Below are 19,331 nucleotides of genomic sequence, written 5' to 3'. Positions count from 1 at the left end.
TCTGCTCAAGGTCACCTCCCAGGGGCCTTCCTCAATCTCCTTTGATAAAAAGGCCCACCCTTATCACCCTTGCCTTGCTTTTTCTTCATCGTATTTCCTTAGCCCAACTATTATATATTTGGTTACTACCTGCCCCCACCCAATTAGAGTAGAAGATCCTTCAAGGCAGGGACCTTGCTTAATGCTGTTATCTTCAGTGCCTGGAATATGCCCGGAACACAGGAGTTGCTCAGCATTGCATGAATAACCTGTGAACAAGAATGCCTGACTTTCCAATATCCTCACCAGATAGTCGAAACCTTTATAAATCTTTGGCAATCTAACATGTGGGAAATAGTATCTATTTTAATTTGTATTTCTTTAATGTGACCGGGGTGGAGTATCCTATCATTTTTTGGCTTGGCCTTTGTATTTCTTTTTTCCAGAAAGCTATCTTTTCATACCTCTTGCTCAGTTTGCCTTTTTTCTGTTGCTTTGCAAGAGCTATTGATACATTAAAGAAATTAGTCCTGTGTCCGTCATGTGCTGCAAATATATTTTCCTAACGTGCCATTTGCCTGTGGCTTTGTAGTCTTTCCCTTTTGGCTTCTGGTTTTGGGGCATGCTCAGAAAGTCCTTCTGCACTCCAAGATCATCCAGACAGCTATACTCGTTTACTTCTAACACTGTAACGTATATGTGGATGTAAAGGTTATGACGTTTGGATCTTTGATCCATCCGGGATTTCCTCTGGGGCATAAAGAATAAGGAAGCGATCTAGTTCGGAAAGCAAATTTAGCTTTAAAACACAATGAATACAAATTTCCAGGTATTATTTATAAAACTTATTTTAATTTTGTCAAGGAACATTCATAATTTAAAAAATAATACAGAGTTCACTTGTTTTCCAATACATGTTTTTATAAGCACATTGGCTACATATGTGTGTCTATGTAAGCATGTATATGTAATAAAATTCTACTTTCCGCGATTCTCTGGAATATTATAATTTGACATTATTGTCACTATTGAGATATTTTCCCAAGAGAGTTTCGATTTCATCTTTCTCAGTATTTTCTCCCTTTCCTGGATCTTGAAGATTTCTTTTTCGTTTTCCCGTATTTTGTTTTGAAAAGTCTCTTTTCAATTAAGCTCACTTCTTCATGGAGAAAAGAGGTCTTTATTCTTAGCAGGAAGGCGAAGAGGTTTATTATAAACTGATAACTCAGAGAAAAATTTGATTCTTCATAGGTCGTCACATGTTTACAATAGCTGGAAAGGGAAGAAAAAGGAAGAAGTTATCTCAAAATGGCCATTTGGAAATGTATGCACCTATCCCTGACACATCCACTAAACAACCTAGCAAGTATATGCGGTTCGGCTTAAAACAGTACTCTGAGTTGGGAGGAAACTTGGAACACTGGCAAATCTCCTTAATTTTAGAGGACAAGAGGTCAGCACCACCCATTGCTACCAGGCCAGGGTACTGGACGCCCCAGAGCCAGGCCTCACAATTCCTCTCCCAGACGTCCTTCCGTCCCAGGTGGACTGCTCTCCTTATCCGGCTCGAGGCAAACAACGGCACACAGGAAGGGATTCTGGGCGTATTTTTTAAAATAAAAGAAAATAAATAATCCCTAATCCCCACCCAAAATAAGACACCAGCCTTGATAACGTAGCCCGCAATCTTGTGCCTATTACAGAAACAAGAGTGTACAAAGCAATTTAGCTTATCTTAAAAAGTAGTAGAACCTGAATCTGAGCAAATCTCCAACTACCACCAAATCTCTAATTACGGACCTCTAACTCACTCTAACTCTCCGTCTCTAACTATACCAAGGTGTAGGCAATCCAGGGCACAGACGAACTAGTCTCAGGGGCCGTGATCAGCAAAATGCAGGCTATGGGAAATTATACAGAACAAAAGGCCTGCGTTCTTCAACAAGTAATTTTTCCCTGCAAGGGGTAAAAAAAAAAAAAAAAAAAAAAAATAGGCATACAAGGGGAATTTATAAACGAAAACACTTAAGGAACACCTTGGCTATTTGCAGTGTATAGACCTTATTTGGATTGAATTCTATTAAAAATTTTAAAAAACATTGGCTGCATGTTTGATAGTATTACAGAATTACTATTCGTTTTTAAATGTCTGATTAATGCTATATGGTTTTGTTTTTAAAAATATTATGACATTTGAGATATGCTTCCAGATAATCTGGGGGTGGGGGTGAGGAGGGAGTCGGCGTGGGTGAAGCAAGTCCAGTCATGCTAACGGCAGTTAAAGCCGAATGACAGGTACAGGGAGGAGGGTTCATTAAACTAGTCTCTCTATTTTTTAATATACTTGACATTTTCCATAATAAGAAGCTTAAAAAACAAGTAAACAACATACACAGGATATGCGCTTTTAGGATTTATCTAACATAGATGATCCTCGGCTCCTGAAAGTTAATGTTTGCCCCACAAAACTCTGCCCCCGTCAGTTGTGACTACGGACAACTATACTTGGTTCTCTGACCTGTAAAATAGGAAAAGATACCAGTGCCTGCCGCCGAGAGTAGACAAAAGCATTGAATGAGAACATATATTAAGCACTTAACCCTATGGTTGGCACATAGCAGGGGCTCAAAAATGTTCACTTCCACTATACTCCTTTGAAATTGATTTTTGTTTTCACTTAAAGTCTGAAGACTACTCGAATGATGATATACAACAAAGCCAACCTCCTACCATATTCACTAAGAGGAAATTTAAAAGCCTCAACTATTCATTGATTGGTTTAACAGAAATCAAATATAAGCCATTTACATGAATTCTCACAAAATGGTGCCCTCTTTTCTTTTAAATTTCAGTTATTTTAAGAGAGATTCTTTCAGACAAACAGTTTAACCAAAAGGGTTGTTACCTTGGGAGGCTCTACCTCTATACCAGAAAGATAACAAAAGGCATACAAATTATCTGCTCCCATAAGGGCTTTTATTTTTAAGCTGAATCCCTAGAAATACCTTCGAAGGATTATATTCTTTATCACAAACTCAGAAAACTATCCTAGAGTTATAAGCCATCAAACTGAATATAACATACAACAGTTTGTTATTGCCAAGTATTCTGCTGTGAGAAGAACAAGGGCCAACTGATGTTCCTTGATCTCTGACACGGAAAATAAATGAGTGTGGCAAATGGATGCTGTAAGAATATGCTTACACAAACAATTTTATGTGAAGGGATGAAGCACAGGTTTACATTTAAAAGAGGGGGCAGTCAGTGTAAAGGTACATTTGAACTTCCTCATGAGAGCTTCCTTGAAAGAAGTTCAAATGTCTGCAAAAAGAATAGTTTCGCAAGTCTGTATACATACAAAAATAAACCTGCTAACACGAGTTAATGTTTTGATGGTCTGAAATAGGTTCAAATTTGGCATGTGACATATTTGAGTACTTTTTTTTTTTACTATAGTTTAAAATACTAGTTAAAATTAAAATTTTTATTTATTTTAAAAAGTTTTTAAAATATTTACTTATTTTTGAGAGAGAGACAGACAGACAGGCAGACAGACATAGCGTGAAGGGGAGAGGGGCAGAGAGAGAGGGAGACACAGAATCCGAAGCAGGGTCCAGGCTCCGAGCTGTCAGCACAGAACCTGATACGGGGCTTGAACTCATGAACGGTTAAGTCATGACCAGAGTCAAAGTTGGATGCTTAACTGAAACCCTAACCGGATGCCTCTAAAATAAAAAATTCTAAATTCAAATAAGATTTTTGTGGGAGCAAAAAAAAAAAAAAAAAAAGTGTGTGTGTGTGTGTGTGTTTGTGTGCACATCCAAAGCCTCTCCATTTCCCATGGGTGGCAACTTGAAATACCATGGCTGTTCCTCTTCCTGCGGAAGGGGAGAGGAACCACCGGCTCGTCTCAGGGAGGTCAAGGGCAGACACCTGATTAGCCAGTGCCTCCAACAGGCCTTCAGACCGAGCTAACTGCCAGCAACTGGCCTACTTACAGACGGGCACTTGTGGCAACTGAGGAGTATGAGGGGCATTTTGATTCATGAAGACGGCTGGCTCCGCCTCAGGTAAGAAGGATAAACGGCCTCTCGTCGAGAGGTGCTCTTGTCCTCCTTGCCTAGTCCTCCAGGCCTGAGAGTTCGCACGAGATTTTACAGACGTGAGTCTTCCGTGTGACAAAATTCTCTATGCAGCTGAAGATCTGCTCTCCTCAGCATCGGAACACTTCATTTTAACCATTTTGTACGGACACCTTTTAAAACCGAATGATACGTGACTCGGGTATCTTAAACAGAGCACGTTCGATATAATGTGTTTTAGCCTTTACAATTATATTGTTACCGGCTGTCCATTTTTGCTGTAAAAATACAAGAAAATACAGCTAAGAAAAACAAACCCAAAGAGAATGCACACGGCATGTGGGTCTTGCTCTGTGTTCAAGCGGAGACCCCATCAGGCTTATCTTGTGGCGTGGAGGGACTGGACTGTGTGTCATGAATGAACTGCAGACCGCTGTCATTTGAATTCTTCTGTCTGCCTCTGCTTCTGATGCCGGCTCCTCTACTGTTTACCGGGTGGGTGTCACTTACATTTGCTGTCAAGATGATTATCGGCACAGCCCTTGTCGGTGTCCCTCCTACTTTGTTTCTTTTGACGATGCGGAGTTTGGAAATCAGACAACTCGGCCTGACAGAAATACACCCGAAGGCAGAGTAAGCAGGCTGTGAGCGAGGGGCCGAGGGGCTTTCTGAGAAAAGTGCATCAGCTCTAGTCCTGGACCCTGGGGCGTTTTTATTGGTTCGCTGAAGCCTTTTTTGCTCACCCTCTGGTTCTAGGCTATGGTCGAAATAGGCAAGGTTGACAGAATTTTGGCGCATAAAGTCACGGTATCACTGATGCTTCGTCTATAGGTTATAATTTTTAGCCTTAACAGTTGACGCAGAGAGAAAAAAAATCTCCGCTGTTTCAACTCTGACTATGCCAAGGTCTCTTTGTAACTGTCTTCTATCACCGTATGACATCTGTGAAGAACGTCTAGAAATACACTGACTGCACTACGGGAAAAGCATAAAGGTACAATGAGCGCCTCCCTCCCTCCCTCGGGACTGACCCTGCAGGTGGACGAGACAGAAGGGCGCCAGATCACCACTTCCTAACGTACTGGTCTCACGCGGGGGCTCCTTACTGGCCGGGACTACGACCTTTTCTCTTCCTTTTGATGAAATCTGAAAACCTGAAAGAGTCCTTGCGCTGACCACTGCAAAGGAATGTATCACCTCAGACACGGAGCTGACCCGGGGGTCGGGATTCCAGCATTTCCCTGTTGCTGCTAAGACGGCGGCACCCCAGTCATTCGAGACTCTGCTCAGCCTTTCTTAAGTAGTAAATTTGAATGCAGATGACTTCATTTTGTTATTTACTTTTGGATTTTCTACAGTTTACTTACCTTTGACTGACACTCAACTTAGGAAGAGAAACTCTTTAACAGAAAGTTAGGTTTACTGAAAACAATGATCATAGTTATCATTTACTGAGATTTACTAGGTGCCAGACACCAAACATCTCATTTAATTCTCATCTCTATTTTCCACTCATTCATTCAACGAATAATTGGCGAGCACCTAGGCCCCGTTTTAGCCTCTGGGGGCTTTCATTAATTCATTAAGACAGAGTCCCTGCACTCAAGGACCTTACAGTCTATTCTAGTGTGAGAAGGCAGGCAAGTAAGCAAATATAATAACAATCTAGTCAATAGTGACAGAAGCTATAAGAAAGAAAAAATAGGCAAGGGGAATAGGGGGTGATGAGGTGTGTGTGGGGGGGGTGGGGGGTAGCTGGTGCTAGTTTAGACAGGCTGGTGAAGAGAAACTGCAGCAAACACCTGACAGAAGGGAGCCCTTGAGGACACATGGAGGAAGGCCACTCCGGGCTGGGGGCACAACAGGTGCAAAGGCCGGCGGGAGGAGGGTGCTTGGCCAGCTCGAGCAACGGCGAGGAGGCCGGCGTGAGCAAAGGCAGTGAACACGGAGAAAAGGAGGGAAGCAGGGAAGGTCAGAGAGCTCTGGAGGGTCTTCGGACTTTCCTGTGAGTGAGAGGGGAGCCCGTGGAGGTTTCGAGAAGAGGGCAAAGATCGGCATCACGCGCTGTTTGTGCCACGGGAAAAACAGAAGGACGTGAGCCCCCCCCCACTCGATCAAACGCTGGTTTTGCAACTGGGGCAACAGAGCCGTAGAGCGGGAAGTGACCTGCTCGCTGTGGGCAGAGCAGAGCCAGGGAACGGACAGCCGGCTGCACTGGCACATCCTCTTTACGGGGAGACTGCCGGACAGACGGTTTCTATGCATCAAGACTGAGATTAGTATCAGATGAGCTTGGTGTAAAAATACAAAGTCACAACGAAAAAAGTCTTTATATCCTAAAACTCTTTTCAGCTTTGTTGAGATAGTATCGACACGACGTATGTTAAGTTCAAAGCGTGCGACGTACATGTCGTGAAAGGATTATCGCAGTAAAGTGAGTTAACACCTCCATCCCTAAAACTCTTAAACGGGACTCAATGCATTAATTCCAATTTTCTTGATTCTAAGCCCAACATCATCTTCTTCTTTTTTTTTTTTTTTAATTTTTTTAACGTTTATTCATTTTTCAGAGATGGAGAGAAACAGAGCATGAGCAGGGGAGGGGCAGAGAGAGGGGGAGACACAGAATCCGAAGCAGGTTCCAGGCTCTGAGCTGTCAGCATGGAGCCCGATGCGGGGCTCGAACCCACAGACTGTGAGATCGTGACCTGAGCTGACATCAGAAGGTTAACCAACTGAGCCACCCAGGTGCCCCGCCCAACATCTTCTAATTCCAACAAATGACCTATCTGGTCCTCACGACACCTCTAATTTTAGGTGACTTTTTGAATTAGAAAAGAATACTGCTTCATGCCAAACGAGGGATTTCCTGATTTTTTTTTTTATCCTTTGATTTTTTAAAAGCATCACATACCTTCTACAGAATTTCTGGGTACTTAGCCAGTAGAGTGAGTTCTTGGTTGTCAGTGACTGGCCTTTGTTCTTCAGGATCCCCTGGAGGCTGTGTCCGTGGAAACAGGTTCTAGCCGCGTCTCCTTCAGCCCAGTTGAACTGAAAACTTGAAGGCTTTTTTCTTCCAACAGTTGGTGTTGAATCAACCAATGTGCTAAATTGTTTTTGTAGATCCACCACCATTTCTGGAAATGGGAGGAAAAAAAGGAAAGGAATAAAATGAAAACTAATGTTAAATCACAGATACTGCCTGTAGTTTACTTGTTAGTAACGTACTAACGTCGGTTTCTGAGTTTTTTTTTTGTTTTTTGTTTTTTTTTTAATTTTTTTTTCAACGTTTTTTATTTATTTTTGGGACAGAGAGAGACAGAGCATGAACGGGGGAGGGGCAGAGAGAGAGGGAGACACAGAATCGGAAACAGGCTCCAGGCTCCGAGCCATCAGCCCAGAGCCTGACACGGGGCTCGAACTCACGGACCGCGAGATCGTGACCTGGCTGAAGCCGGACGCTTAACCGACTGTGCCACCCAGGCGCCCCGGTTTCTGAGTTTTGATAAACGCACCAAGATAATGAAAGGCGAAAACAATAAGGGAAACAGACTGGATGAGGGACACTGGGGAACTACTTAAAAAAGACTAAAATGGTAAATTTTATATTATGTATTTTTACCACAATTGGGGGGGGGGGTGGGGAATTAACAAGACAACCTAAAGGCAATTCTCCAAACCAAAGAGTTCTGAGTGTCATAGAAAGATAGGATTTCAGATTTTGGTGGGAACTTAAGTTCTGTTTTAAAAAATGCAACGTTCCTGAAATAGATTCCCATGGAGATTTCTTGCAGATGATGATGTTTCTTTGGATGTGCATTGAAACGCTTGTTGAAGAAGTAAAAAAAAAGTTCCTTCGGCACTCACTTTTTTTTTTAACTATTTTTATTTATTTAACGCAATCTCTACTCCCAAAGTGGGGCTCAAACTTACGACCCCCATATCAAGAGTAGCATGCTCTTCTGACTGAGCCAGCCAGGCACCCCTAGGCACGCCCTTTTCAAGTCAAGATATTTAGCTTTTCTACATGGTGATGCTATGGGGCATTAACAGAAACCGCAACTCACCTCTTCTTTTAAATGCCACTGCTCTGTCAATGGATGAGTGGTAGAGTGGCTTTTCACTTTTCCACAGATACCTGCACAACACAGAAAAATATGCGGAGTACGATGGAGAAGAAATGGACCTAAACACAGTTCAGAAAAGTTTCTCTGAAGCGATCTCTGAAATTCCTGCTGTTCAGTGTCGTACCTCTGCCTTGGAATGACCTACTGACACGGGTCTGTAGCACTTATGTCATAGATGTAAGTGAGGAGCGCTGAAGGTGACAGCAAGCCAACAGAATGACGTGCTCATCCCCAAACTCTCCCAGGTGTCATAAGGTCCTGAAGAAGCTATGAATTATATAAAAATGTAGAAATGGTTTCCTTCACCATAAAATTCTCTTGCTGTCTGTTCTCATTAAGTGAAACCACCTAAGAAACAACTGTTCTTTGTGCCTTGGCCAATTGCCCTTTTGCTGAGGATTAAATCAGAGGTGTCCTGATTCTGGTAACTCATACGAGGTAAACAGTCAGCACCAAGCTTCTGATGTAGTGATGCAATCGATGCTGATAAGTGACAGTTTTCCTGAAAATTATGTACGAACTAAATTTTAGTGAACCATACGTTTAAAATATATCCGAGAGCTTGTCACTGAAACTTAAGGGAAACAAGTTTGTGATTCTTTCAAATATCTTTTTTGTTATTTATTTTCTTAAATAATAAGCGTTAACAATGTACTCAGGGGGGAAAATAATAAAGAAGTTTCCTAAATGCTTTAATCCCAATCAGTGGATAAACCCGCTATTAAAAATTCCTTGTGGGGGTGCCTGGGTGGCTCAGTAGGTTGAGCGTCTGACTTTGGCTCAGGTCACGATCTCACGGTTCGTGAGTTCGAGCCCTGCATTGGGCTCTGTGCTGATAGCTCAGAGCCTGGAACCTGCTTCGGATGCTGTGTCTCCCTCTCTCTCTGCCCCTCTCCCCACCCAAAATAAATAAACATTAAAAAATTAAGAAAAAAATTCCTTGTGATACCTAATCTAGATAGATTTTCTTATGCATTTATAATAAATGCCTCTACAGGTAGCAATTGTGCTATAATCAAGAAGGCATTATTTCCTTGAGGTCATACGCCTAGAAAATGGGAAAAGTGATGTAAAATGACATTTTAACTGTCTAAACACGCCTTCTTTAAATTTGTACTTTGCTTACCTCTTCCCCAAACTATAAAAGCTACAAAAAACAGAGGCACGTCACAAAGTCCTAATGTTTTCTGTAGGAATCCTATATCCTTCCCACCAGTCTTCCCATTCTATTTCCCAACTATTAAAACCTAAGGTATAATTTACATACCCCCCCTCCCCCACAGCTCAGTGTACAGGTCGGCCGGCTCAGACACACACACACACAGCGGCGTAACGACCACCATGGTGAGTATACAGAGCAGGCCTGTCAACCCAACGTCTCCCGTGCCTCTTCACAGACAACCCCTCCTCACGCTCTCACATCCCTGATCTCAAGCCACTACTGATGTTTTTCCATCTCTCGAATTTAGCCTTTCCCAGAATGCCATATAAAGGGAATCATGCCACATGTCACCTTTGGGGACTTTTATTCAGCATGATGCATTTCAGTCATTCGTATTGTGGATGCATCCGAAGTCTGTTCCTTTCACTGCCGAACAGTATCTCATTGTACAGACATATTCCGCTCGGTTTATCCATTCACCTGCTGGAGGGCATTTGGGTTGTTGCCACTTTTTGGCCATTGTGAATGGAACCCGTACAAACATTCGAACGGTGATTTTTACGTGAAGTTGTCATTTCACTTGGGTAAATATGTAAGAGTGAAATTACTACATAGTGTTATTAATGTTTAAATGTATGTTTAACATTATGAGAAACAGTCAAACTTCCAAAATGGCTGAACCATTTTGAATTCCCACATTTGGTATGGTCTTTTTTGTTCATGTCGCTTTGTTTTTGGCCATTCTAACTGGTGTGTAATGATATCTTGTTGTGGTTTTAATTTGCATTTCCCTATTAACTAATGATATTGAGCATCATTTCATACATCTTTAAAATTTTTTTTTAAATAAGGTCAGCTGCTGCTTCTTTTTTTTAATGTTTATTTATTTTTGAAAGTGTGAGAGAGAGAGAGAGAGAGAGAGAGAGAGAGAGAGAGAGAGACCCCATGTGCGTGCATAGGGGGAAGGGGCAGAGACAGAGGGAGACAGAGAATCCCAAGCTAGCTCTTTGTTCTCAGTGCAGAACCCAACATGGGGCTTGAACTCATAAACCATAAGATCATGACCTGAGCCAAAATGAAGAGTCAGATGCTTAACTGATTGAGCCACCCAGGGGCCCCATACATCTTCTTTAGTGAAGTATGTAGTGAAATTCAAATCTTTTGTCCATTTAAAAAAATTGGGTTTTTTGTCTGTTTTCTTACTGTATGAGAATGCTTAATATTATTCTAGATACAAATCTTTTATCAGGTATGTGATGTGCACATATTTTCTCCCACCGTATCGCTTCTCATTCTCTTAACAGTGTCTTTTGAGGATAGATATTCTTTCTTCTGATGAAGTCCAACTTAGAATTTCTTTCTTTTATAGATCACACTTCTGTTATCATATCTATGGAATTGTGCCTCACCCAAAAGGCTGCAAAGATTTTCTGCACATGCTTTTAAATTTTCCTCCATGTTCTTCCCAGCATCTTCTGTAACAACTGGAAGTCATGAAGACAAACTCTTAAGCTGTGATTAGGCTTTCAACTACTGTTTATTAATGTTTTTCATGATCTCATACATAGTGAGCTATACTTAGCTACAGGAGACACTTTAACATTCCTCTGACAACGTGGAAGATGATGTTCAGAATAACGGGAGAAAAAAATTACAAATTTACATCAACAATAGAGGTGGGGTAGGGTGAAACAGACAGGTAACAGATTGCACACACAGGGGCTGTGTGCCCAAGCACTGGTCAGTAGTGATTCACTTAGCTCAGAGCACCTACTCTATGAAGAAGGATTTTGGTAACAGATCCCCTGGACAGTCTCTTCCCTGGGCACTGTTCTCCCAGCCATTTTGAAGATGCCATTTTGAAAACAGACATCCTCTCTTTGGTCAGTAAATTCTCCCCTAGAGTAGCTAAAAGTCAGCAAGTCTTTGATGTGCAATTGAACGCTGAAATATCAGCTGGGGTTCTAACAGCTATGTCTGAAGTGTGAGTCGGTGCCTGGTTTGAGCTAATGCATGCCTAGTTACCACCGAGACGCCAAGTGGCATGGCCCCTGAATACCTAGCCTCTCAGGATCAGTCAGGTCGGCCTGCTGGCACCATAAAAGGCCCGACGTCTGGTTCTCCAACATAACCTGAGACAACGGAACAAACTCCTGTTCTTGCTGCTAGTATTTTACCTGCTGAGACCCAACGACTCAGGAGACCTTCCTTCTCTGACAAGGAAGAGGAAGGACCCAGTTTCCTGGGTCCCCACAGGCTGTCAGAAGAAGTTCCCGCCCTACCTCTTCTCTTCCATCACTGTGTCAAACCTGAATCTCGAGAAATTGCTACACCTCTCCCCTTTCTGGCAAGGATCCTCCTCCCCACAGGGCCTCATTCAGCTCCACAAGTCTGTTTCTCTACCTAAAAGCTCTCTCAAATGTAGATGAAAAATTCTACCTATGAAAAATTCTACCTGTGAAAAGTGAAATTTAGGTCTTAGAGCACAAAGCAGGCATTATTATCCCTATTTCATTGATGAGGAACCTGGAGTTGAATGAATTCTCATTTTAACTCATTTGAGGAGCCTTTATTTTTCTCAAAGTATACAAAATTAGTTGATCAAATGAGGGTTATTCTCAATTTACATACAATACACAGACATTAATTTTTTCTTCAAAGTCTTGTAAAGACTCAAAGTTCTTAGAATCGATATAAAACTCTTCAAACCAGAGATCAACAGAAATGTACTCTATGTTATATAAAATATAATGTCTACGAAAATTTACAAGCGATCCAAATTTCAGTGCACCAAGGCTAAAAAATTAAGTAACTTGCCCACGGTCACACAACTAGTCTGTACGCAATCAGGATTCAAACCCAGCACTGTCCGTCTCTACGGCTATGCTCTTTCCACTCTATCGCAGTGAACCTACATCAGAACGAGGGTTCAGAGTCAAATGGCGAGACCGACTGAATTAAATATCTTCTCTTTCAGTTTTCTTCTGTTTTGCTTTTTGTGGGGATTTTTATTTGGGGGAATATTCCAACTGCCTGTGTCAGACTGATATTTGTAGTCTTTGTGATACTGGAAAGCAGATGAAAAATGTTCAACTTCGAGAAAGGGGAAGGAGGAGGAATATTAGAAATGGAGGTGAGACTCATGCAAATTATAAAAAATTAATAACTGAGTACAATGTGGTGCTCTGGATTGGATCCCAGGTTAGAAAGAGGACATTAATGGAAACACTGGTGACATCCAAATAAAATCTGGAGTCGAGTTAATAGGAACACAAAAGACAAAGTTGATTAGGATATATGGGCGAGTATTTCTAGAAAAAATGTCACAGTGCTGATGAGTCTAACTAATGAAACTTCAGCTTTCAAATAGAAGGTAACGGACTTAGAAATCAAGTAGGTAAATCTAGAACTAGAAGAGATAACATACTTTGCCCTGGCTTCCTCCCATTCTTGTTTTTTCTCATCAATAGATTTCTTCATAACTTGGTACCATTTTCTGAAATCAAACCATGGCTTATCTGAAAGAAATGAAATCCATGATTAGTAACCAAATAAGTCACATTATAACCACATACCTTGTTCATTTGAGTCTTCATTCATTGGCACAAACAAACACTATGGAGTCAACCTTTTGGGGATTAAGGAGCCACTGTGTCTGTACTCCCACATGATTCCTGAGCAATCCGTCACTAAGTTCCTACCTGTATTGTGGCCCTAACTAGATTATACTAAAACCATCTCTGTATATGCCTGTTTCTCCTACATTTGACTATCATCTCCTTAAGAAGAGAGGACATATTTTAGCTGTCACTACAATCATGACTCTTCTTCCCAACCCAACACCCAGCATAGCGTCCGGCACACGGTGAGGCTCCGATATGTCTGTGAATACTTTCGAATTAAGGAACAAATGACTGATAAATGTGCGAAATGGCACTGTAATAGTTGACTCTGGACTTCCAGTTTCATCAGTTCCTATTCCTGTTCTTCCCAATCTGAATCCGAATCCAGAGAATCTAGAGATAAGTAAGAAAGGGGATTGTACTGAATAGCTGGGATGAGTGTGTGCTCAAGACGTCGCGGTTAGAGAGACAACAGAATTGAATGTAGTCGAATATAAGAATTCACTCCTCACTCTTTTACTCAATCCACATGGGGGGATGGGATGATTTCAGAGGGAAAAAAAAATAAAATTAAAGGTAAATCAGAAAAGAGGATTATAGAGTGAGGGAATCAGAAGAAAGGAAAGGAAGATTATTTTAGTGTCTCTAACACCCAACATGGGGCTCGAACTCACGACTTTGAGATCAAGAGTTGCATGCTCTTTTGTGACTGAGCCATCCAGGTGCCCCAAGGCTGAATTTGTTTATATATTTTCTAATGAAGACAGTCTCCTTCAATGTGTACCTAAGAATCTTTTCAAATGGCCAGTATCATCATCACTGAATTCAATATGGCATCATAGACCATATTGCCACAGAGGAGCAGGAATTACCAAAATAGCTACAAGGACAGGGGAAAACTATAGTGATTCATACAACATAAAGTTCTGTGAACTTAAATAAGCCACAACTTCGTTAAACCTCAAGTTCCTCATCAATAATGTGGGGAGGCAGGGGACGGTGGACAGCAGGGAAGCAGAGAGAGTGGGGACGGTGACACTCGCCCCGCTGACAGCAGGGATTTATCTGGAGCATCACAGGGCAGATGATATATCAGAGCCCTCTGTTTACTCTAAATGTCTACACAGTCTATGATGGCCCTTTAGCCTGAGAAGGGACATTAGAAGACATTTTGTTCAACCTTCCACTCTGTGTCGAAACTGACATGAAGCAATGTACAGAAAGAAGTATTCTGCACATATTCTGGAAAGAACTCACGAACTGATTTTTACCGTTAAATCCAAGCTCCTAAAACAATGTATGTGCAATATTGGGGTGGGGGGGGGGAAGGTCAAACTCTTAGAAACAGAGTAGAAAAGTAGTTTCCAGGGGCTGGGGGTGGGAGATGGGGACAGGTTGGTAAAAGGGTACAAAGTTTTGGCTCTAAGATAAATAAGGTCTGAAAATCTAATGTAAAACATGGTGAGTGTAGTTGATTACACTGTATTGCATCATGGAAATCTGTTAAGGGAATAGGACTTAAATGTTCTCTCTCTCTCTCTCTGTCACACACACACACACACACACACACACACACACACACACAGGATTAAAATGTGAGGTGATACATGTGTTAATTAACCAGATGAGAGAATCCGTTCACAGTGCCAACAAATATCAAATCACCATGATACACGCTTTAAATATCTTACAATCTTATATGTCAATTATAACCCAATAATAAAGCTGAAATTTTTTTTTAAAGAAACCAATGAACATAAATCCTAGTGAGGGAACTAAGAAACTAGAGTTGAATTTAAGAATTCATATATTTTCCAAACTTCACTGAATTGCTCCCAGGCCAGACACTGTGTTAGGCACTAAAGATACATTTAAAAAAGAGAAGAAAGAAAGAAAGACGTGGTCCTTCCCTCTGGGAGCTCACAATCTACCTCTCTATCTTGCTATGGTTTACGTTGCCCTTACTCCCTGCCAGCTTTTCTTAGCACTTTACAGGTCCTGGCCATCCACCAGGGCTGCACATACCTTGTCCACCAGCTCTAGTCCACTGTGCAAAACCTCCAACAGAAGTTTGTTCGGGAGCGGTTGGGCAGGAATGGTAAGTTCCGATTTGGGGAGTGGTGAGGTCACGAGCGGGTGTGAAGGGAAGGTAGAATTTTGGAGAATAAAGGTGGCTTTGCCAGGGGTTGGGGGAGGAGGGGGGTAGGAAGGAAAACATTTCAGGTGGAAGGACCAGGGTGAGCAAAGGCTGAGGTGTTAGAACAGATGGCACAGTCCCAGAAGTGCCAGCGTCTTGGCGCTCTAGTGAGGAGAAGCTGGGACTAAAAAAGCTGGCTGGTGTTTACACACAGTAGGAAATCACTGAAGTTTAGTAGCCTAGATGTATAATTAGATAATTATATGAAGAAATAATTCTGGCGTAAGGTACAATTTGTACACATGTGTGTATATGTGTGTCCTTGCATATTTTTCAAAGTTTCTTCCTTACATCTCTTGCTTCTTTTAATCCATCACTTGCAACCACTTTGAAGTTGAATGATAAAAAGTTAAGTACCTTCTTTGTTGTTTTCATTATATTTCTCAGCGGTATTAGACAGAGACCTGGAAACACCAATAAGCAAGTCAATTCATTGAGAAATCACTTCTTTGAAGACGGTTGCATTTCGAATTCTTCTTAAAGAAAAGAAAAGTGTAGAATAGTACTTGACACCGATGCCAACTTTGAATGGAGAAGCAAATCCCTACACGCCCTGCCATTGTTTACGGGCATTCGGGAGGGGGGACACTTCAAGATTCCTTTACTCTCCGAAATGATCTTTGAAGACACACAGCGCCAGGAGCCTACAGGCAATACAGATAAAGCACTACAAGATTCTTTAGGGTCTGTGTGTGATGATTTAAAGTCCAGAATCAGTGAAGCAATGAGAACATGTGTATCTACCTCAAAATAGCAAGAAAACGCAAGGCAAATAACTTCTAAGGTAGAATGAAATCTCTGACAACGGGTTGAGTCAAAATTCTTGTAAGAAGTAATTGTTGCTACTAGCCCGTGTTCTACAACAACTGAGAGGCTCTATTTTCTGTGCAGATAATATATGGAATCCTTTACCTCTGACAATTAGGTAAAAACAGTACGATTTTTTCCTCATAAAATCGATATACACTTACCATTCTAAATTGTCATCCAATAAAAAGAGCAGTTTCAATACTACTACGATAACGGCGACAGCTTGTACATCATATTTAACGGTTTTTGCCATTTTAGCTATGGGGTCAAATGTCAGAAAATCCACTTCTCCTACTCCAGTCATTTTTACCACTTGGCAGGTTAAATCATTCATTTCATCTGTTGAAGAGCAAAACAGCAAAATGTGAAATAAATTCTTTGCCTAACTCGACCACGCTAAACTGTACCTCTGTAAGACAAGTGTTATCATCTTAAGACGCGGTACGATGCTAGAACTCAGAGGCACACATTTTGTGAAGAAAAGAAACGCAAAAATGATATCTGTGCAGAAACACTGATGGCAGAATCCTGGCAAGGCGTAGCTTTTCCTATTTGGGCTTCCTAAGACATCTACCATTTATAGGGCACATTCTGGTACCTAGCTCACAGCCACACACTAGTTTTCTATCGTTTCATACAGGTTTCTTGTCTGTGTTTCTACAGCAATTTGTCACTTACTTGAAACTAACTCCCTTATAAGACCAAGCGCTTCTCTACAAGTATACGCTCACTCGCTGGCTGACACGCTGGCTAGCACGCTAGAAGGTTCGATGCATATTGAACTTGATGTACTGCTTTCCCAAAGACATTATATGTTCAGTTTAGCCTTCACCTATCATTCGAAGCTGAATAATGTGGCACTTGAAACCAGACGGCCTAGCTAGGGCCTATATATTTAGGCTTTCCGATCATTACCTTTGTGACTCTGGATTAGTCACTTCCTCATTTGTAAAATGGGTTATGGGAGGATAAACTGAGATTAAGTAAGATAGTACAAGTGAACATACTTTGAAAACACTGTTACTAAACAAATTTCTTTACTCGCTAAGTACATAAGATATGCAACATTCTACTTTAACTAATTTAAGCAGAATAGCTGTTATTTATAAGAGCATAATAAATTGTAATGAATTAAATTGCAATTTGATGCATGCATTCAGTCGCCATTTCCTCTTGACTTTATTTCCCTCTCTATCCAACAGCAAGCCCATGAACCAGACGCTTGCCATGAGCCGACCTGTGTCAGTTACATTTTGGTAAGCCCCTGTATTCCTTCTATTACCTGGTGTAACATTCGTGCATATATTATGTTATGACATATTTATATTTATTTTTACCGTGAAAATTACACTACACAATTTTGAATATTGCTTGGTTCGTGAACATATGCATTTTCCTTCCCCATTTAAAAACTATATTCAATCACATTTTTTATATTGCTCAAGCAATAGGATAGGCACACCATGTTTGTATTTTCTCTTAAGAACATAAGTCCTGAATTTCTCACATTTCTAGTTTAGCAAGAAATTCAGGAATGGATTCCATTGGCAGATTCCATCGAGCTACCTGTGTCTCGGTATATTGTGAACAAGGTCTACCGAGGCTGTCTTCACATTTGTGTTTCATTGCCTCAGAGAGTTCACTGGGATCCTACCAGACTGATCTCCGTTTGTTTTAGGGACTGGAAATAGCATTATGTTACCAAACAATAAAAACATTACCATAGGTGAGCTTCTGGGATTTTTTTAAATTAGAATTCATTGTGTAATAATCATGCTTCACGTAAATGACAAAGCATTGTCTTCTTTTTTCGGGAGGGGGGCACCTAGGTCATTAATAACACATATTGAAACGTTTGTTACTTTAATCGCACTCAGCAAACTTACTGTAAAACCAAGCATATCCCTCATATCAAAACAGAACTCTTTAATTTCTGAACAATGTCCTTTTAACCTTGTTACGTGGTCTGAAATATTTTAAGAAAGGATTGTGAAATTAAGCTTCATGTTACTATGGACCCTGTCAGGTGGCTCTAATAGTCAGTGATTCGAGAGGATTCCGTATTTTGTTCATTATAATTCTACAACTCGATAACAGCTTCCTCACCACATACCCCACGCACTTACCAGGGAGATTGACTTCCATCAAGTATTTCATACACAAGATGTTTGGATGAAGATAGCAGTCTTCAGTTATGTCTGGAAAACGTGGCAAATCTAAGAATTTGGCCATTTCAATCATTTTTTTATAGATATCCTCATAGGTAGGCCAAGACTGAAATAAAAGATAATCAAGGTAGCAACTTTTGCAACATAAATTCCTTTTAGGAAATATTTTCTGATTTTAAAAGTAATACGTATTCACCGAATAAAATTTGGAATGTGGAGAAAAGCATTAAGAGGAAAACACCCATAAATCCTTACTATCCTCTTAGCAGTTTAAAACAGTAATAACGCTAAATAAAAAGGCCACTAAAATTCCATTTGGCTCATAAAACTCCTCCTGGCCTTCCCCATGACAGAGAGAAATCCTTACTTCTTGCCAGTCACAGAAGAACCTGGGGGAAGGGACAAAGCTGTGACGCAAACTGGAGTTACAGAGCCATCGTGTCTGCTCTGCTGCACGACCTCCCTCCCACGCCTCCTCACCACACCCTCTCATTCACCTTCAAAGTCATGGCTACCAAGTTTAGCTTACTGTTTCACTACGTTCACATGCTTCTGCGTGGCCGGTAATACCAGGGCTTAAGTCTAATAGGTAAAAATGCACAACTCAACTTCTCCCATATAACTGCATGTAAGATTCTCTTATAGAATTCAGGAAAATCTATGAGCTATTATTAAGAAATGTATGCTGTTCACTTTCAGATCACCCCCGTAGTTTAATTGGTATGCTATTTTTATTTTTGCCATTTATAAACATCTTTGAAATTAACACTACATATAACTTTGCCTCATTTACTCATCCATTCACATAAAAAATGTTACATCTAGAGTCTATGCGAGGTACTTTGGGAAAGGTGGAGATGAATAAAACAATGCCTTCAAGGAGTTTATAACCCAGAAAGGTGTGTGAAAGGTGTGTGAAAATAACCACAGTATAAAAATAGAAAGTTATCAAGTAACTCAAGTAAGATTTTTTTTTTTTAAGGCTTATGGAATTTCAGAGAAACTAACATTTCTGATATGGTAGGACCCTGCTAAAGACAAACATTTTGGCAACCTGGTTGGCAGTGTTAAAGTTGAACATGTGCACATTCTTTGGTGAAGCAACTCCATTCCTAGCTACATATCCCCAACAGAAATGTACATGATGTCCACATAAAGACACGTGCCAGAACATTCTCAATAA

General features: G+C 40.9%; 1 protein-coding gene across 4 annotated transcripts in view; it reads right to left on the bottom strand.

Moving 5' to 3' along the window:
- Positions 1–811: 811 nt before the first annotated feature.
- Positions 812–19,331, bottom strand: part of TAF1B (TATA-box binding protein associated factor, RNA polymerase I subunit B) — a 68,070-nt gene continuing 49,550 nt past the window's right edge. For all 4 annotated transcript variants that reach the window (XM_058682514.1, XM_058682512.1, XM_058682516.1 and 1 more), the window contains 7 exons: positions 18,107–18,254; positions 16,142–16,319; positions 15,528–15,574; positions 12,778–12,868; positions 8,129–8,199; positions 6,976–7,198; positions 812–1,251 (listed from right to left, as the gene is read on the bottom strand). In XM_058682514.1, the coding sequence (XP_058538497.1) occupies positions 1,047–1,251; positions 6,976–7,198; positions 8,129–8,199; positions 12,778–12,868; positions 15,528–15,574; positions 16,142–16,319; positions 18,107–18,254 (963 nt within the window). In that variant the 3' untranslated portion in view covers positions 812–1,046. The remainder of the gene's footprint in view (positions 1,252–6,975; positions 7,199–8,128; positions 8,200–12,777; positions 12,869–15,527; positions 15,575–16,141; positions 16,320–18,106; positions 18,255–19,331) is intronic.

Source organism: Neofelis nebulosa, chromosome 9 (assembly GCF_028018385.1).
Source record: "Neofelis nebulosa isolate mNeoNeb1 chromosome 9, mNeoNeb1.pri, whole genome shotgun sequence".
NCBI lineage: Eukaryota > Metazoa > Chordata > Mammalia > Carnivora > Felidae > Neofelis > Neofelis nebulosa.
This window is presented reverse-complemented; position numbering and strand designations above follow the sequence as displayed.